Source organism: Equus caballus, chromosome 5 (genome assembly GCF_041296265.1).
Source record: "Equus caballus isolate H_3958 breed thoroughbred chromosome 5, TB-T2T, whole genome shotgun sequence".
NCBI classification, from domain to species: Eukaryota; Metazoa; Chordata; class Mammalia; order Perissodactyla; family Equidae; genus Equus; species Equus caballus.
Genome location: NC_091688.1, coordinates 6,334,079 through 6,355,830, shown reverse-complemented (window position 1 = coordinate 6,355,830; position 21,752 = coordinate 6,334,079). Strand labels below are relative to the sequence as shown.

At 34.4% G+C, this 21,752-nt stretch overlaps 1 protein-coding gene across 8 annotated transcripts in view; it reads left to right on the top strand.

Moving 5' to 3' along the window:
* KIFAP3 (kinesin associated protein 3) overlaps window positions 1–15,793 on the top strand; it is a 178,893-nt gene extending 163,100 nt beyond the window's left edge. For 4 of the 8 annotated variants that reach the window (XM_070267657.1, XM_014739518.3, XM_070267658.1 and 1 more), the window contains 2 exons: window positions 11,299–11,367; window positions 15,336–15,793. In XM_070267657.1, coding sequence (XP_070123758.1) covers window positions 11,299–11,344 — 46 coding nt within the window. In that variant the 3' untranslated portion in view covers window positions 11,345–11,367; window positions 15,336–15,793. The remainder of the gene's footprint in view (window positions 1–11,298; window positions 11,368–15,335) is intronic. The other 4 variants (XM_023640529.2, XM_023640528.2, XM_023640531.2 and 1 more) reach the window with 1 other exon arrangement.
* Window positions 15,794–21,752: the final 5,959 nt, after the last annotated feature.

The window sequence follows — 21,752 nt, the reverse complement described above, 5'->3', positions numbered from 1 at the left end:
TCCAGCCTCATCTCCTACAAATGTCCTAATTGCTTACTAATTCCACTCCCTTTGGGCTGCCTTCTGTTCCACAGACATGCACAAAGGTCCTTTTCACTTCAGCACCTTAGTAGTTAAGTTGAATATTCTGACTTTTTGAGTAACTAACTTGTTATCTTTTAAGTCTCAGCTCAACTGTGACTTCCTCAGAGAGTCTTTTCCTGACAAAACTATCAAAGAAGTTGATTTGACAGTTCTCCCCCATGCTCTAGTTACTGTCCTTTTTAGCACCCTAATCTTTTATTTTTTGGTTCACTTGTTTATCTAACTCCTTCCAAGGAATATATTCTCCAGAAGAACAGGAACTTTGACCATCTTGTTCAAAGTTATCTACAGTGCCTGGCACACAGTAGGTTTTCCATAGATGTTTGTTTATTAAATGAGTTATAATGGTCACAGCCAGTATTCAAACACATATTTGTCTTACTCCATTTTCCATGCTGTATTTTATTTTCATGTTAACTTTTTTGGTCTTAATTTTATATTTAATATTTACTGTTTCAGTATCATCCTTCCAAATGTACAATACAGAGTATTTATAAAATACATTTTATATATATATATATATATATATATATATATATAGTATTATATGCTTATATTATAAAATTATTGGTAGGAACCTATGTTATATGGGAAAACTTTAATAATCTATATAAGATAACTGTCTTTTGAATTGTATTTTATATAGATGAAGATGCTTGCCTTCATAGTTAAGATCAAGTAAAGAAATTCTTGATTTTACTACCACATATGTAATTGAATATACTAACCAGTACTCATCTATCCCAAATGTAAGCATTCTCTATCATAAAAAAAATCTTTGTTTATTGCCAAAAACTTATACTGTCCCAATATTACAAGTTTTTTTATTAGTTTTCATTATCAAATAGCCTATGTTCTGTAGAAACCAATTCTACCCCATACTTAAAATGGGTAAAGGATTTCTTTGATCTTGTTTCTTTCCTATTACAGGGTCTTAACTAATGACCTGTTGGTAATTAGTAAATCAGAAGTATCCCATATATGCTATTGGAGATTATTTTGTTATTTCCGAAAGATGCTTTTAACTTTTACTTAAAGTTTCTCTGATGACAAGTGAAATTAACTTTATAGAGTATAAAATAAAGATATAAGCAAGGTAAGGATATACATTTAATGTTTTCTTTTAACACTTAAAATTTCCTTTATTCAATAACCTGTTTAATTGACAGTCACTTGCATGGGCTCTGGGGATATAGAGACGAATAAGAAATCATCCTTTTCCCTTTGAGAAGCTTATGATTCAGGGTTAAAATATAATTTTTTGAGATGACAAAGTATCCTATTATTTTTTAGTTCAACTTTCTTTTTTTGAAAATATTTAAGGGTAATAGTATTATCAGGCTTAGAAAGGGAATTAAGGCATTAATACTAAGTACCGTGTCAGTATTTGGACATAAGTGGTCTTCTACAATTCCTGCCCCCTTTTATGTTATTCCCGTACTTTGATCAAATAAGTGTGTTTGTGTGTGTGTGTGTATTCCAACGGAATAAACATCTTAAACATCTCTGAATTGTCCTTAATCTTTAGAGAAGTATGCCATGCTATCTTAAATAATAAGCATTTTTTGTATAAAAGTATGCTATTTGGAGTGTTGTAATTCATTAACTTACTTCCGTTACAAAAGATTATACCTTTAGTATTTTCTTACCAAAGACAAAAAGAAATCAGATAATCTGATGATGTTATATGTCAATTATATCTCAAAGCTGGAAAAAATAAAATTAAAAAAATTTTAAAAGATATTGTGATGAATTTTCTTAGATAAAAAAGTAAATAGATTTATAGATTCAGTTTTTTTGCATTTTAAGCTAAGCAGTACAATATTTGACAGAGGATCACATTATTATTGAAATACAGCCTCCTTAATTGTATAGGCTGTTTAATAAAACATTGCACTTTGATGGTCTGGTAATTCACTAGAATGTAATCACTTCATTATAACAATAAGCACTTCCAAAGGATTAGTCCAGACAGCAAGTTGTTGTAGCTTTGTAATAGAGGTAATGCCACTTTAGAAACACATCAGTGTCCTGCAAAAGGTAATTTGAATAATTGTGAGATTTGAGGAGAGACACTGTATCAAGGAATTTGATGTAAATGTTGATTTCCAATCCTCCCATCTCATGGGCAGATGTTAACTGAGTAGAAACTTCTCATTTACCTAGATAGGTAGGTAGGTAGATGATGGATATTCCCAAGGGAACAAGTGACAAAACATTTTAGTCTTTAAACTTTTAACAGTGACGTCATAGCTGTTGATGAATTCTCAAAACTTTTCATTGAAAGAGTTTTAGATTACAAAGGATTTGTTAAATTACATCAGGTTTTCTCATTTTTAAAAAAAGGCAGTAAACCTCCACTGATGGTTATTTGGCATTGGAGATGTCTGGAGTTAAGGGGATTAATTATGGACTATAATCCTGTAGGTTTTACTGTAGGAATTTTAGGCCAATATTCAGTCTTTCAGTAGTAGGCCAAATCACTTGGTAATCTCATAACTGCTTAGTGCCTCTATCAATTAAATAGAAATCAGACCCCGACTTCAAAGAGACAAGTGTGGCACTCTGTAATGGAATCTATTTTCAAATGCCACTTTGTTTTTATATTGATTAGTAACTGTCTAAACTTTATAGTACTATTATTAAAATTCATTATTGGTGAATGTAAAAATCTATGTATGTTTATCTTGGTTTTTATGTAAAATCTACATATTTCTACAGTCTCATTTCAGATTAGAGAGGCACAGTCAACAAGTGGTTTTGTGGGGCCTTAATCGAAGTTAGAGATTTTAAATACTGTTTTGAATAGACTTATAAACAGGAGCATAATTAGTGATTTCCTGAATATCTTTTTTGTTGTGTGGGCGTAAGTCAGTTATTCTATTTCAAGTAATATAACTTATATTTTTTAAGGCTATTTTCTTTGTTTAGACTTTATCTAAAGTTAGTGCATCCTACTTTTTCAGAAATTCTTTCCATTTCAGATTTTTCCAACCAAAAACAAACCACCTGCATATTGGCCTGTCAGAAATTTAAAGGCAAAGCAATCTTAAAAAAGAATCCAGATTTGTATGGATTTTTTCCATTTCAGATTTTCCCAACCAAAAACAAAGCACCTTCGTATTGGCTTGTCAGAAATTAAAAGGCAAAGCAGTCTTAAAAAGGAATCCATATTTGTGTGGACAGTATCGAGTGGCTAATTTAGAGCCCCTCAAATGAGAAAGGATGGGAGGAAGCTTCTATGAACATAGTTAGGCAAGTAAAATTTTAAATTGCAACTGTAACTTAAGAATTACATCTTTCCAAATTGATACAAGAAACCCCAGAAAGCTGTATTTACATAGGTGTTCAAACCTCATATTGAGATCTCTTTTGAGGTAGTAAATAAACAGGAATTCTTGAAAGCCTCAAAAAAGTGTAGAAAAAGTTTCTGTGTTATAAGGACTTTATAAATATTGCAGTTTAACTCTTTCTCTGTATACCAAGGGGAAAAAAAACTATTACAATTTCTTACACAGTTGCATCTTGCCTTTTTCCCTCAAAGTCTGGGGGAGGGAAGTACTGTTTGCCATCAGCAAGTGGGCACCATAGTCATTAGTCATTTTAAATAAATCAATTTGTAATCATTCCTTGTCCTGCATACTTGAAATAACTAATATAGATAGATATACCTATGTGCTAGTTTGAAATACTGCCTAATACCCTAGACAGCCCATTATCTCAAAAATGAATGGTGCATTCCCATCTTCCTGAAGAATTCTTCCCATAGTTGCCCAGCTTTGCTTACAAGTCCCAGATTGTCAAGTTGGCGTAACCCCAAGACAACAAACATCACAGAATGAAAATACCCCATTTTTAACATTTCCATGACCTGTGTCTCTTGTCCCAGATTGTCAAGTTGGCGTAACCCCAAGACAACAAACATCACAGAATGAAAATACCCCATTTTTAACATTTCCATGACCTGTGTCTTTTTCAAAGAGAAGGCAACACTATAGTAGTAAACCTGAGTATAGGAATGTATGCAGTGTGGGAACTGATGATTTGCATGAAATAACTAAAAACATTACCGTTGATTTACTACTTTCAAAATAAACTCACTAAATATAAAATAAGATGAAAAGCAGGTAAAGAGACTTTCCCAGTATTTTTCATCCCTAAAGGTGTTGTATCATTTGCATCAATCACGACATAGAATTTGAAGGGTTTTGATTGAATAACCTTATTTATACAAGCAGTCTAGTCTCACTATGGTAAAAGGAAGACATGATTGGCCATGGCATTATTTTAGTGCAACAACAATTAGTCACCTATGTGTAGGCATAAATCTCTATGAATTATGTAAGAGCCTGTAAAGGCAAACAGAAAGCATGTGTAAGAAGCATGCCAAGTATGATAGAGTATCTCTTAACTGTCTAGAGTATGTGGCAGGAGCCAGAATTTCTTAAGGATTTTTAGGGAAGGCTCTATTATTTTCATATGTCATAACGATAGCAATACCAAGTATATACTATAAGAGTCTTTATATTGTTCTTGTAAGAGACTTGGAAATAGAATAATCTCAAGGCAGAGAAATGTTAAAAGGGATAGCCATTCTTATTTTACAAAAAAAAAGAAGTCATGGCAAAGAAAGTTACAAGTATGTACTGAAGTAAGTTATATCAGTAGAGACAGAAATCACATCCAGATATTCTGGTTTTGAGGTCATTGCACTCCACTAACTTTAATAAATTTCAGGAGTTGTTGATATTCATACTTAAGTTAGTTTTGCTGAATTTATGAACATAATTGCCAGTCCTTAAATTAAGAGAGAAAAATGCCCATGTATATCAGTGATTAAAAAAAATAAGTATGATGTTTCCTTATATTGCTTTGAAAATAACTTTAATTTAAAATATAGTAATAGGGTACAAATCAGAAATATAATTGTTATAGTCATATACTTCTACCTTGCAGCCTGCGCTGAATTTGCTGGGTGTCAATGCGATGTGTGTCCAAGGGTGCTTAGCCCCATTCTGTGAAGATGACGTGGAAAGTCCTCGTCTCATCGTCAGATCGGGTTGATCGCAGTGACTTAAATCAGTCCATGTCTTGACAATCTAAAATTAGCCTTAGACCTCAGTAGAAAATGAATTTACCTTTTTTTTTTTTTTACAGACCCATAATATAATGAATACATTCCCAAGGACCAAGAGAACCTATAAAATTTAAGAGTAGAGATTTACTTTAGTACTTATTCTTCTGGTGCTAAATGCAATGTTAGTATGTTGTATATATACTGAGATCCTGAATGTTCTAGAGAACACTAAATAACTATGAAATATTTATCTGACCTGTGTTGATTACTAAAATTACTGATTTAGTGGCTGAAAGTATTTTCACTGTATATAACACTGTCCAACAGACATGTTTCAAAATATAATAATGCAAGGAAATCTTTTTGTTGTATATTTGTTATTATAAACTTATTTAGAATCAAATTTTCAAACTTTCATGCTTAGGTACTTAAAAACACACACTTTTAATTCATTTAAATATAGTTTCTATTATCCATACTGTGTCCTCAATTTTAGAAAAATATTAGTTTGATTTAGCTACAAAAAAAGTTTTTACTTATCAACTACCATTTTATTTTTATCAGCCAAAGGTAATTTGTAGATTTATTTTTCTCCCAGCCTAAAAATTACTGAGACAAATAAATGACTAAGAAGACTATGACATAAACTGGAAACTTTACATTAAGCTTCTTATATTTGATAAGATTTTTGAGGTTTTTTTAGAACAAACATTTATCCACTTCTTATGTAAGGTAGTAAAAGAAAGTGAAAAGTTCCAAAACTATATCAAGATATTCCCAAACTTTATTACTTATTTAAGGACTTTGGAGACAAGGTTTTAACAGAAGCTTAACATTTAAGTTTTCATTTACAATAGACTGATATGTCAGTAGGGGTAGCCTGCATGTTAGATAGCCATATTGGCTCTTTGATTATGTCCATATGTCAGATTTCTGTTTGTTTTATGAAGAAGGATGGGGAATTGATGTAGCCTATTTTGTATAGTACTCATGATAGTTTTAGATTCTATTCCGTCTCTTGAACTTGTTCATTTTGATAGTACATTGTCATTTTAAGGTTCAGGTTGGTGCTTAAATTACAATAACTGAAGGTCACTATTCATATTTTAACTGGACTAAAAAGCTTTTAGTACTAGCATTAACTTCTGAATTATGCTTGTGGTCTTAGACTTTACAGCATGTTTAGTTGCTTTTCATTTCTTATTAGTATTTTTCAGTACTTAATAGTCTCCTGCTCCCACCTCCAACAAGAACTCTTCTCTCTGTTCAACATCAGAAACATTTTCCTCTTGGCATGTGCTTTCTAGTTCCCTCAGCAATATAAGCAAATTGGAAAGTTCAGCTGTCATTCTTGGAAGGTCATAGATCACGCTAGCAGCCTGAGTAATCCAAGAGGTTTTAAGTATCATAGCATTTAGTTTAAAGTGAAATTTGCTCTGACAGGGCTGGCACACCAATAGGAAAAAGAAATATTTGTGCTTGGAGAAGTGCATATGTAGAGACCAAGAGTATAACTGATGGCTGGAAGTGATTTCAGTCTAAAAAAACAAATCATTAAGAGAGTGCATAGGGGTAAAATACACAGTTCATATTTTAAAGAGTCTCAAAATGAACCAGCAACTAAGGTTAGCATTACATAGTAATTAGCTGTGGTGTTCAGTCTTTAACTCACTCAGTACCAGACAGTATGGTTAAACTATCACTGTGAAAACATTGCTACTTACATTATATTCTCTGCTTTAAGCCTACAGCAGTAATTTTTGTACCTTAAAAAACCAAGGCATTATGACAGATTATATAAATGTTAAACCAGTAACAGACAAACAATTATTCAAAGGAGGTGCTAATGACTCACTTTGTTGACCTAGGGGTTACTTAAGCAGCTCAGTAAGTTCCCTTAACATTTGATGGTGTGAAATGAGGCATTGCTTGATATTATAGAACTGCCAATTTCAAGAAGTCCTTCTACTTAATTAAAGAAATGTAAGTTAAAGATGATTAGATGTTATACTTTCATTAAAAGATTGCTATAAAAAGTTTGAGGCCGTTATAGTTTTGAGTAAGTACTTCGGCTTGATAATCACATCTGACAGCTTCCATTAGACACCTATCAGAGTATTTTTTCTGTTAATTGCTACAAATAAGGAAAAAGAAAATATCTTCTAATGGCTTCAGTTATTTCTTTCACAACATTGTTCTCTTCAAGAAAGCTAATTTTAAGTCACAGGAATACAAGATTTATAAATTATTTCCTTGAGTGTGCAGAGCAGATGATAAGCATAAAATGGAACGGATGGTGGACTGAACTGACTTGGAAGGTTTCCCTCCTATATAGATAAACAGAAAAGGTGGACAAAATATACCAAAAATTTATAATACATCACCAAATTCACAAAAGTTCACAAAGATAGGAAGCACCCCAAGTGACACACAAACAAAGACAACTACCCGCAAGAACACTAAAGTAGGTGTAGGTTATATACTGTAGCAAGATGGAACTGAATTCCGTCTATCAAGCCTGAAACTCCAAAAGGCTGCCTTTTTCTCATCGGTTGAAAAGAGGACTAGATGATTTTAATTCACCAGCCCGGAGAATTGGCCAAAACTTGTCACAGATGGGTTAAACAACAGGCTAAGATGTGTAATAAGAGAAGTGTAAATTGAATGATGCTAGAGGAGCGTCAGTGAGATGGAATTCCTACCGTTTGTAATAAATCAGTTGACTATTTTACACATGCTTCCTTCATCGTTAGTACAAATTAGTTTTTATCTGAAGCATCTCAGTATAGTAACTAAATTGAAAGGGTCTGTCCCCAAGGTTATATTTTTCCCCTTAGAACTGACAGATGTCTTTTAAAAAGATTTTTTTTTAAATAAATCCCAGATGAGCACTTTAAATACAACTGCGCACTACTCATATCATTTGCCCTTGATTTGGGGGAAAATAGTACTTTGTTTGGTTTCACTACAAGTATGATTCTTTAAGATTCTTTAACCATTTAGTTTTATCATAATAAAAGGAAAATTGATAATCACGCATATAAAAGTTTGACTAAAGAAAACTAAATGAAAAACGACAGCTAGACTTGGTATATATTGGTGAAATTCATTAAAAGACTTCTTAACTGTGCTCATTTTCTCAATAATACAAAATCTCCAGTCCAAAGCAATAAGTAACACCTTTAAGTAATATAAATATATATTTATCACATATAAATTTATAGAAACAAGATGCTATTGACAGGTTCGATGAAAATTTTAGAAGCTATCCTATAATAGTAATACTTCAACATGCATGTACATGACATTTTTCAGGGTCCAAGACAATCTGCATCTTCTGTCATTTTCAGAGGCCCCACATTCCTAAAACTTTTTTGCTAATGAATGATAAATATTCCTATTTAGCTCTAACTAAATTGTTTCACATTTATAAAATGAAGACTTTGATTATATGAGAAAGCAATGGAAACTACATCCTATCAAGGTTAAATATGCTGAGAAGTTTAAATTTGATAAAGCTTGCTTTAAAACTTTATAAAAACTGCATGATATTCAGTGAAAAGACAAGCTCTCCATCTAGTGGTGGGTCTATAAATTAAAAACATTTAGATCTCCATTTAATAGTGTATCACTATACAAATGTTAGGTATAACTTTATAGGCATTATCTGATTCAATCTACTTCTCTTGTTACTATATATAAGAATTTAAAGAAAAAAAAAATGTTGTCTTCTGCCAGAATAGCCCAGCCCTTCCTCTTGAATACAGAGGAAAACTACTTCTACAATCTGATTTCATCTGCAGGGAATACCACAGCCTCTTAGTTATTGTATGAAGCATATTCTACAATCTGATTTCATCTGCAGGGAATACCACAGCCTCTTAGTTATTTGTGAAGCATATTCCCATATTAAAGGAGAAAAAATTGTTTCATTCCAATTAACTGTAACCCCTAAAATTTTCACCAATTTTGAAATTCTTTCACTTCATTCTCACTTCCCAAATCGTAAAAGTATAACTAAAAAACCATTTCAAAAGAGAAAAAGATACCATTTTTTTGTTGTGAAATGTAGCATATTTGATTATTGTTATTTCTGCCAGTGCCACTACAGGCTGTCATTGCTTCGCATATGGACAGCCATAACAGTCTCTTAAATGTTCCCCCTGGTTTTGCCTCTCGACCCCCTTTATTACCACAATTATCTTTCTAAAACACAGAAGTAAGTCTTTCCCCTTCTTGAATACTACTGACAACTTCAGAAATATATAGTTCTTAACATGGCATGTGAAGAGCTTTCAAAATCTAGTCCTAACCTCTCTTTCTAGCCTTCTCTCCTGTCACTTGCTTACATCATAAACCTAGGACTTTAACTATAACAAACCATTTGCTGTTCTGCCCCTTCTCTCTCTTGCTCAAGCTGCCACGCTGTCAGGAATTCTTTCTCTTCACCTGTGAAGTCCTATTTTCCCTTTAAGATTCATCCATTCATGCAATCAAATACTTTTTGTGTGCCACTCCATGTCATACAGTGCTAGATGCTAGTGATGTAGAATGAATAAAACAGTCCTTACCCTTCATGGTGCTTGCACTCTAATAGGAAATAAAGACAAAAAACAAGATATAATGTCAGGAAGTGACAGATTCATTAAAATCAAAGTATTTTCTATGAAGACTTTCTAGCTCCTGAGATTCTTCCATAACAACATGTGTATACCTCTAACATACTCTCATAGTATATTAAATATTTGGTCCTCTTCTGTTCTTCTATAGCAGTTTACTAGGGTGGTACATCATATTATTATCAAAATTTTGTTCCATGTTAGTTGCCTCCAATCCATGGCCAGAAACCACGTCTCATTTATTATTGCCTTCCCAGGAGCACAGTTTTTTTTTAACACTGACTCTTCACATTATACTTAACACGTTGTAGGAACTCAAGAACTATTTGGATGGATGGATGGATGGATGGATTTACAAAGGATCACTATTACATAGACCTAAATTTCCCATGACAAATCATACTTAAGCTGAAATTACTATGATGATCAATTTATAATCTTCTTAGAAAGGAAAATAAACATACTGATGTTGATTCTATGATCAATATATTGGAGTCATTGATCAAAAGAATGCACTATTCTAGAAAACTCTTTATCAAATCATTTCATACAGTTTCATAATAACCTGAAGAGTTTCCTCTGAAGAAAGCCCATGTTAAGTCCTTTCACTTGACAATCCCAAAAGAATTCCAGCCTTTGATATTATCATATGGATTACAAAGATAGGTAGTTAATAAGAATTACTGTTCCCTGTTGATAAATATATTGTCATAAAGGATTTTGTCTTGGGGAGAATAGAATCCCTATAGAAAGACCCAAACTAAAAAGATGAAATTAAACATGGTAGTTTTAAGTGAAAATTTCATGTACGTCTGGGTGTGTATACACATGTATACATTCAGTATAAGCCACTTTGTGGTAACAACTCCTTAAAAAATTTGTTTGAGATCAGTACAGTTTTAACCTACGTTAGTAGAAATGGGATCTCATTATATTCTGTATTGGTTTCAGATCACATCATAAGTATTATTTTCAGCTTCTTCGTTTTAAGAAAAATACTGATCATAGAGAGCAAATGAGATGGTAAGGTGTTAGAGACCATGTCATGAGGATTGATGAGAGTTGTGAAATAGTCATATTAAAGAAGAATTAGACTTCTTGTGTGGTTCCAGAGGATAATTCTAGGACTAATAGATCCAGATTTCTGGTCAGTGTAATAAAGAACTTTCTAACATTGTGATGTGTCTATAAATGGAACGAAGTGCCTTGACAATGTAGTGAGCATTCCATTTCTGGAGGTGTTGTGACAAGAACTGGATAGATCCTGTCAAGGGTGTTGTGAATAGAAGTGTAGACTAGATTATTTCTTAAAGTGTTTCCAAGTCAAAGATGCTATGAGCCTATGAAAAGAGAACTTGGCTTGACTTTATTCTTCTTTTTTTTTGTAGCATCCAGTAATATATTCATTATTTATTTGCTCTGCATTCATTTTGCTGACTTGGGAATTTCAAAGAAGAAAAAGACTTGTGTTGCTTTTATCTAATTTTAATAAAATAATAATGCTTTTCACTTATGCAGCACTTTTCATCCAAGGAATTCAAAGTGCTTTACAAATATGCACTAATTAAGCCTCACAAACAGCCAGAGGTAGGTGATTTTCTTCCCTTTCTACAGGAGCGTCAGCTCTGGCACAGAAGTTTAATAAGAGCCTCCGAGTGCCAGGATTCCTTGCTGGCTGCCATCCCCCTTGTGATGTGCTGCATGTGGAGCATCACTTGTCATGCCTGGATTTCTTTTTCCCCCTCTCTGAATCATCTCAAGTTTAGAATTCTAATGAATGCTCTTAAAAATTTGAAGTCTTGTAAATATTACAAAAAATGCAGTCTTCTGCTTGCTGAATGCTAATTAGATTTCTAAATGTTTGTTTAAAAATAAAATCTAGATATGGTTTTAGATTTGTTGTTGAATTTTAAATATAATTTTTTACTTATGAAGAATTTGTCATTTGCCTTACTATGTACCCAAGAATCATTGTTCTTGGGGTGTAAAAGTTAATAGCAGGTGGATTTTTGGGGCCTTACCTTTCCTAGTTGTCTTTTCACAACAAATGGTAACCATTTTCTTTGGACTAGAATCATATATTTTCAAGAAGAGATATTGCATTTTCATTATTTTTTCTAATTTAAGTTCCAAAATATGCTATCTAGACATTGAGGATAAAGTTTAAATGACTCTACATAACTAGTCCTGTAAAGAAAAGATGGTCCAGTAGTGGCATATTGTAATCTCAAGGGACACAGAGCCTTTTTATATAGGTTACCAGAAAGAGAATCTGTACATACAGAGACACACATGCAGTGTTGGATTAAATTCCAATATAAATAGCAAAATACACAAACTTTTTTTTATTGAGGTAACATTGCCTCTTACCTGAAGCAGAATAATCACACAGGGCAAGAGCAGGTGCAGCGTATCACAGCTGAGTTTCCCTTGATTCTCAGAGGACCTAGTGAGGCCTGCAAGTACCTTTGATACTGTTGACTCAAGTCAAGTCTTAGTGGATCAGGAAAGCACAATTTTTGCTGTGACTCTTCCCTTTTATATTCATGGTTTCTATCCCCTTCCAGAAGAATTTACATAAAGAATCTATCCACTTCTGTTTAAAGGAAAAATGATTATCAGGTTCTTCTGGTTTTGAACCAGATTTCGCATTAACAAGGCTACATCCTTATCCCAAGGGAGAAAGTAGGCTAAGTGTCCACGTGTCCTAAAAGAATATCTATCTCCAAGTTTTAGCATCCTGAAAGGTCCAGTTTCCCCACTGTATTAGAATCAAATGAGAGATTAAAGAATCAAACTATTCTATTTCAGAGTGAATTTTATTTAGAAGATATTAATTGTATGCATATAGCTGATCTTTTTTTAATGCAAAAAGACTTAGGACTTATGTCAAAGTACCATCTAAATTGGTCATAATGTTTTAAATATTCTTTTCTTTAAACAGCAAGTTTATCTGTGATATGTGATGGATAATGCCAGAACAACTCATTTCAGGAGTTGGTTTCAAATTTTTCTCCTTGAAAATTTTTCTCGATATCTGTGGAAGTTTAAAAAGTTGTTTATTGTACATTGTAATATGTCCCTGGGTGAACTGTTGACTGCAAAAATAGAACTTTATCACAGTAAACTTGCAGGCTCAGAAACTCAAACTTATCAGTGTTCAAGGTTCGGTCTTACTTTCACTAACTTGAGGATGCAAATTCTTACCAACAGTGTGACTGACATGTTAAAAAAAAAAAAAAAAACAGAATATCCATTTGTCAATTTGCAGTGAAATGTATAACCATCAGGCAGATCAGATAATGTCTAAGTTTATTCTTTACCCTGTTGGCAAGCCACATGGGGAAACAGTAATCAGAAGTTTGCCTATTGGTCATAGAAATAAAAAATGGAGAATTTTGCAGTTTGAATGTAAAATGACCACAGACTCTGAGAACCTTTGTAAGGCCCCTTCCTCAATGAGGACAAGACTGCCAGAAAGGTCAGGTGCTCCTGACGGTGTTATAGGTCACCTCAAGGAATTGCTGAGGTTCGTTCTACCGACATTGCCTCTGTTCTGCTGAACAACAGCTCCTTGTTCTGTGCGAACAGACACCCTGCTGAAGTTCATCTTCTTCATTTAGATGGGATTACAGTCATATTGCTGTAAGTTCTTCTGTAAGATGTTCTGTTTTGAAGGTGCCTTTGCGTATTTCTTCACTGAACTACTGTGTGCCTCTTGTTTCCAAGTTTTTGAAAGAGATCTCAGCACAGCCTCTAGGTTGAGAAACAAAGTTTAGCCTAAGTCTGCTTCTATTGAGCCTCAGAAGAGGTGATAAAGCATATGAGGAGTGGCTGAAGGCAGCTAATGAGTAAAAAGATAAAAAGGGAAGGAGCTGAAATCCGCAAGCTATACGTCAACCTTTATGTAATTGAGAGTTGTTTAGATACATGAATATTTGTTAGCCTTAGTGCTTCAGGAGAAAAAAATTCAACTGTCAGCTTTTCTTCTAATTTTAAAATGATACGGGTATATCTTAGTTCAGGGACTACATTAATTTCTGAAACATCTTTGAAGCTATCTCTAGAGTAATATTTCTCTTCATCATAAAATTTCATCTTTCTTCCCGTAGGACCAAGGTAGGAGGGGCATGCTTATGTTTTGCCATTTCAAAATAAAATTCAAACTTAAAAATTTCAAACAACTTTCAGAAATTATAGAGTGTTTTATGTAGAAGGAGCCCAAAAAGTTTGATTTGTCCAGTATCACTCACTACAAATGCCAACCTGAAACTTATATTTCAGAAATTCCATTCCCCTGAGAGGTAGATTCACATAAATAATATGCCCCATATGTATTCCGGTTCTTTACATTTAGTATTTAGTCTGTCCCTGTACACATATACACAAATTATTTAAAACCTTAACATTTTAATAGTTACTTTTAAAGTGTTTTAATCTCATTTTGAGTTGCGAGAGGAAGTTGGTGGCTATATGAATATATTTTTTAATCATATTAAGATTTTGCTGGTAAAGAGAAAAGTATCTTTTCATCTAGTATAATCTTAAATTATTTAAGTTTTTTTTCAAAGCTTACATTTATGCATTATAAACCATTTCCTTTGACTAGAAATAAGCTCACTAGCATTCACTGCATGAGCTATGCATGAGCATGTTACAGCTGCCATATTTGCCTGGCAAAATAAATACCTTGTCATTTTGCTAAGTGTTGGATAATTCTCTGATTCTTAAAAAGTGCTTTGGAGAACAGATTTTTTAATAAATTTATTAATAGACAAAAGAATAATTTTTTTTAAATGATAATCAAAGTTTATCTATGCTTCAAGCTATCTTTGTAACTGTGAAGGTTGTCTTTGGGCTTCTATTATTTCCATAGAATAAATTGAACCAAAATTTATAATTACCTTGCTGACACTCAAAAGAAACAGGTGCTATTTAGTAATTTTTGCATGGAGGAGTCAGAAGAAGGATTTGCAGATCAAATCTGGCTAACTTGCAAATTTCGTAAAATTCCTTGTCTTGTTCTTTTAGTCATATGCTTATATATAGTGTGATTTGGCCCTGAGTGAGAGTTTACTGCTAAAACTCAAATTGCATGTCCTAACTAATAGTGGATTAATCCTATATCTTCATATGAAAAAGAGATCTTATTATAAATAGAAAACTCAGTTTACTAGAGTTTTAATTTTATCATTCCCTAACAGTGTATTACTAATAATTGCTCGCATGTAAAATCTTTTCATAATCTGGCATGGAAGCCATATATGAATGTAATTTATTAAAGCTTTTATGATCTGTCCTCCTCTTCATCTTGAATGGTATCTGATGACAGAGGTTTCCAACATTTTTAACACACATCATTAGAAGTAAATATTTATTATACACATTTTTTGGCTATGTTAAGTTAAAGAAGAAAGATGGTTAATGATAGCCACATAAATTACTTTTGCTGCTAGGAAGAGAATCTTGGAGGTGTAAAATTCCAGGCCTTTTACTTGACCTGTATTGTAGATGAGTGATGAAAAATATAACATCATTTCTTTTTCTCTCTTTAGCCTTGGAATGGATGGCTTTGGCCAGTCAGTTGGCATTCTTGGACGCCCTGCCACAGCGTATGGATTCCGCCCTGATGAACCTTACTACTATGGCTATGGAGCTCGATAAAGTCATCCCTTTCCGTTTGTTCTCTCAGCTTAGAAGAAATCTGTGCGGGTCGGGTTAACTTTGAATTTTGGCCTAATAATGCATGTTGATACTATTGTGGATATGTGTTTCTTTTTATTTTTCCATGTTGTTAGCTGCAGATTAACTCCACTGCTTTGGTCCTGTATTAAGTACAATTGATGCTTGACACTGTTCAGTCATCAAGCCACATCTTGATGCTGAATAACATTTCCCACGAGACTGAAAAGTAAATGCTGAAAAGCAACTAGACTGGAAAACAAACACTACATTATGTACATTAAGTGACTAATTTAATTTCTATTAAAAAGAAGCATGAAGTACAAATGAATTAGCAAAAGTCGTGTTCCTATTTAATGTGTTTCATTAGGAGTTACATGCTTATATAGGGTGCGTATGAATTTTATTTTTCCCTGCCCTTTTTTCTCCTTGTGAACTCTTGAGTATTTCCTGTGATATGTGCTACCTTTAAAATTTGTAAAAAGAACGTCACCTTTTTCTTCCATGCCATATGCCTGAAAGCTTACTTCCGAAAGTTCTGAACTCTGAGTTTTAGTTAACAATGGAATATATGCCTTATGGGATGTTATATATGAGCAGAGTCAGCAATTTGAATTCATGTTTTTCTGATTCTAATAGAGAAAACCTGGAACATTTATTGGTATACATGAAACTAGATTAGTATTTGGCTTTTAAATTTTATTGTTCATGAAATCTAAAGTATGGCAAAGCTAACTGTAAGTCTGATTGAGGAAAACTAAGGAACAGAATATTTTGCTGTCTTAGACACCATTTCCCATTTGTTCACTTGTTTTTGTAAGATCTATTTGGATAGTAAGAAATGGAAAGACATTATAATTAATAATGAGTTTTGAAAATATCTTATTAATGTTATAATGTTGAAAATTTACTTGAAAAACAAAGTAATAAATAAATAACTATAGAGATATTTCTTTGAGCACCTGCTGTGGAAGGAATTAGATGAGGCTTTGAAGGGACTACACAGACCAAAGACAAGACTTCTGTCCTTGAATTTAAAATCTTATGGATCTAGTACACTATTTGACTTGATTTATATTTTAAGCAGAGAATAGTAGAGCTGGGAAGGGCCTTTGAAATAACTCAGTCCATCTACTTATTTGAGAAATTGGTCACGTAAAAATTTTAAATATAAGCAACAGATACTTTCTTAACTACCTGTTATATATGAGGAAGTGTATCATGCTCCTTAGGGAATATGTGAATATACGATAGGATTTGTATCTTTGAACTCACAATCTGATTGATCTTTCTGAAAATATGCATTTATTTGTCTGAGTTTCTGTTTTAACGATAGAATGTTAAAGCTGGAAAAGTCTTTAGAAGGAATCGTGTCAAACTCTCTCATTGAAAACACTGTGGCCAGCAGAGATTAAATGACTTGCCCGAGCTATCTTTCTAGCTGGTGACTAACCTGTCTCCATGCTTCCAATCCAGTAACCTCAACGCTTGCCTTTTTGTCACCTATACAAAGTGTAAATAGACATAATGAGTGACATTAATGGAAAGATAAAGCAAACATTCTGCACTTAACTTCCCTTATGCTGTTCCAGACTGATTTCGGAGGAACGTCTCCCACAAGTCATAACATTCCCAGGGCTGTGCTCACATGCTTACTCCCCTGCATATTTTTTGTCATTATTTTAGGGCTTCACAAATTTAGAAATTGTTATCTTTTCACTCAGGCATGGACGGATTTACCTTTGCATTATTTGTAAAGGAAAGTTTTACTAAAGGACCAAGGAAGAATATCTAAAATTCTTCTATATTTAGAGAACAAAAGGCTTTGGCCTTGGGAACTTTTAGAAATACTGTTTATATATAAGCCAAATATCCTGGCCTCACCGGATTTTGACTACAAATTAAAGTCACATTTACTTTGATAACTAAATTGTCATGGTTTCAAACCATGGTTTATAGCTGGAAATTCTGTCTTCTCAAGAGTTCTTTGCTCTTTCTGAGAGTTCCCTAAGGTGCTTTCTCACACTGGGCCAGGAGTGGGTTTCTCATGTTCTGTTTCCTCCTCTTGTCCCCACACTGCTTCGTCTTCATGAGATCACAGCTGCCCTCGACATGGGAGAGCTACCACTGCTTCCATGCAGGAAGTGGGGAAGAGAACGCTGCTCTGTACCTTCCTTTCCCCTTCCATATGTGTGACACACCTATTGCTTAGTTCTGCACAGACAACAGAACTGAAGCTGTACGTTTCATCATAACTTTATAGAGACTTCAGAAGTGATAGACAAGGCACATCACACGAAAGAACTTGCTACTGTTACTAGTTGTAGCTCTCATTGGAGCCAACAGTCACACGGCTCTCCCTTGGCAGGGCTCCTTCCTGCTGCTAGGAATACGCCAAGAATCTTTAGGACTAAGCCAAATTCTCAGAAGGTCCCACAGAAAAGTGAATGGTTTTTCTTCAACCTAATTGAAGGCCTACTTTCAGAGGCCTTCTTTCTTGTTACAAGATTAATTTTTACTTGCTGCCTGGTCTTCAGGATTTTATAGACTCTGTGTATGTTAAGTGATGAAACAGAGAATAAGACAGAAATATAAAATGATCTCCCTAATTTTTCCCAAATAGTGCCTGGAGGGTTTTTTCCAAAATCCAGCCAGTTGTCCTGGTTATTGGCAGGATTCTCAAATTCTATTATTGAGGCTATATTGAGGTTTTCAGTGAGATGAGTTGTGTTCTTTCGTGTCCTTTTGCTACTTTAATGGGAATTTAGAAAATCCTGGTGTCTCCTCAGATGTCTAAAACCCCATATGTACATTCTAGCCAGGTACCTGAAAGTCTACTAAATTGAAGCGATAATGTATTAGGCTTCAATGTATGTTCCCTGTGGAGTACAGGAGAACCTTCCTACTACTTAGGATAAACTCTTGCCTGAAGTAGAGAGGCATTAAAGAATAGAATTAATAATACTGAAAAAAAATCAGTGATTTGGAAGAAAAAATTGAGAAGCTCTCAGAAGGCAAAGGAAAAGAATATAGATTAAATAGTCAATAAGAAAATATTATAGAAGATAAAAATTTGAGCACCAACATTTGGCTAGTCAATTTTCCAATAAAAGAGTCATTTTAAAAAGATATACAGGGGCTGGCCTGGAGGCGCAGCGGTTAAGTTCACACGTTCCAATTCTCAGCAGCCCAGGGTTCACCGATTCAGATCCCAGATGCAGACGTGGCACTGCTTGGCAAGAGCCATGCTGTGGTAGGCGTCCCACATATAAAGTAGAGGAAGAAGGGCATGGATGTTAGCTCAGGGCCAGTCTTCCTCAGCAAAAAAAGGAGGATTGGCAGTAGTTAGCTCAAGGCTAATCTTCCTCAAAAAAAAAAAAAAAAAAGTAAAAAGATATACAGGAACAACAGTCAAAGATATAGGAGGAAAACATTCCTGAGGATTTTGTCCTTACAATATGTGAGCCATTTTTAAAAATGGATACTAACATCTATCTTGACATATTCTGGAAAAGTTCTTGAGAAAAATAAATTTAAATTTTCATAAGAATCCTGAAAAGAAAGACAAAATACCTTCAAAGAAACAGCCTGCCCTCAGACATTTGACACTAAGTGGCAGAAGACAGTGGAGTCTGACCCATAGAGTTGTTTTTGGTGAGTGATAGATTTGGAACTCAAAAATACTACACATAATCAATTATCTTTATTTTTTTTAGTATTTTGTTTTTGCTTTGTGAAGGAGATGAATATTCTTAAGTGAGAAAAATCTCCTAGGGAAAAAATGACCCATGCAGCCTAGGCTTTAGGTGAGGAGGGAGAAGTCTCCCCTGAAGTCAAATTTACACCATCTGTATACTATTGGAAACTCTGGAGCACCTGGCAGAAACAGACACAGATCTTCTCCAGAGGAATGTCCCTTCACCCAGGTTTACGGGATTCTCACAGATATCAACTGAACGTGAGCTCACAGGGGAAAATTACAAAACAATGAGGACAAAAGCCACAATGGGAGAGAGCAGAAATAAACAGAAAATGAAGCACCCTTCTCCCATCAGATATTGGAATTTTCATATAGAGAATATTTTTAAAGGTGTTTAAAATATTTAAGAAATAAAGAGGGCATTAAAAACATGAGCAAGAAATAAAAGACAAATGGGAAAGATAAGACACATGGAAAACTAAAAATTCTAGAAATGAAATACATTAATATTTAAATTTCAATCTCTGAGTTATACAAATTAGATGTAGTTCAAGAGGACATAAAGCTAGATTTTTAAAAAATTAGCCAGAATGCATCACAGAAAGATAAAGAGGAATATAAGGTTTTAAGGGACATGACATATAGAATAGAAACTTCTAGAAGAGAATAATGGGATGAGGCAGTACTTGAAGAGATAATTTTCCAAATTGAAAGATAATCTTCAAAATGAGTGTCTTAGTCAATTCAGACAGTTAAAACAGGATACCACAGACTGCGTGGCTTATAAACAGCTAACAGTTATTTTTCACAGTCCTGGAGACTAGGAAGTCCAAGATCATGGTGCTGACAGATTTGCTGTGGTGGCTGGAAAGGGCCCCACTTCCTGTTTCATAGATGGTACCTTCTCACTGTGTCTTCACATGGTGGAAGTGGGCATGGGATCTCTCTGCAGCCTCTTTTATAAGGGCACTAATCCCATTCATGAGGGCTCCCCCCTTATGACCTAAGCATTTCCCAAAGGCCCCACTTCTTAATACCATCACCTTGAGGGTTAGGTCTCAACATATGAATTTTGTGGGGACACCAACATTCAGACCATAGCAATGAAGAACACCAAATCCCAAGACAGGAAACACACACACACACACACATATAGATCCCTGGATGCACCAATATGAAACTGCAGTATATCAGAGAAAAAGAGGAAGAGCCAGAAAGAAAGAATATTTACAAAGATATTATAATTGGGCTGACAACAGATCTCAACAGCTATGCAAGAAGATAGCCAATAGACGAATATCTTCAGTGAGCTGATAGAAAATAACTGCTGACCTACAATTGTATATTCAGTTAAACTCATTCAAGTACAAGAGATTGAGTAAATATACTAATATAAGGAAAAAGTAAACTTTAAGGCAAAGGCATTATTAGAAGGGTCTGTCAGCTTTTGCTACTTAATAAACCATTCCAACATAGTGGCTTACACCACAACCATTTATTTAGCTCATAATTGGGAGGGTTGGCAATTTGGCCTAGGCTCAATTTGGTAGTTCCTTGGTTTCAGGGACTAGTCTCTTTGTACTAAAAACTCACTCTGAGGCAGTAGCCACCATATTCCAATGGCTGGTCTAGCAAGCCTTGAAATTAGCTCAAGCAGCAGGGCTTCCTATGAAGTGGGATAATGCAGGACTAACTGGACTTCAGACCTGGAATGCTGTACCCCTGGCGTGGACAGCTGGTCCTGATGGAATCCTATAAGTTGTTTGTGCAGAGGGAGGTTGAGTAGGTGGGACCTGTGCAATGCTCCAAATCAACCACATATATGAAACTTATGTTTCCTAGGGCTACTGTAACTAAGTACCACAAGCTGGGTGGTATAAAACAACAGAAATGTATGGCCTCACAGTTCTGGAGACTAGAACTTTGACATCGAGGTGTCGGCAGGACCATGCTTCCTCTGAAATCTATAGGAAATAACCCTTCCTTGCCTCTTCCTAGTTTCTGGTGTTTGCCGGCAATCCTGGGCATTCCTTGGCTTGTAGATGCAGCACTCAGTATCATGGCTGTCTTCTCCCTGTGTCTTCATATCATCTTCCCTCTGCATGTCTGCATGTCTGCATGTCTGTCTTTGTATCCAAATTTCCTCTTCTTATTAGGACACCAGTCATATTGTATTAAGGTCCACCCAAAGACCTTACGTTCATGCATCACTTAACAATGGAGACATATTCTAAGAAATGTGTCACTAGGTGATTTCATCATTGTGAAAACACCATAGAGTGTACTTACACAAACCTAGATGGTATAGCCTACTATACACCTAAGCTATATGGTACTAATCTTATGGGAGCACCATCATATATGCAGTCTGTCTTTGACCAAAACATCATTATGCAGCACATGACTGTGTTTTAACTTGATTACCTCTGTAAAGACCCTATTTCCAAGTTTAGGTCACATTCTGAGGTATTAGGGGTTAGGACTTCAACATATATTTTGGAGGGAACTCAATTCAATCCATAATAATACACATATGCCAAAGCTATAGAAATAAGTTTACTTGTCCATCCATACATATTCACGCTGTGTT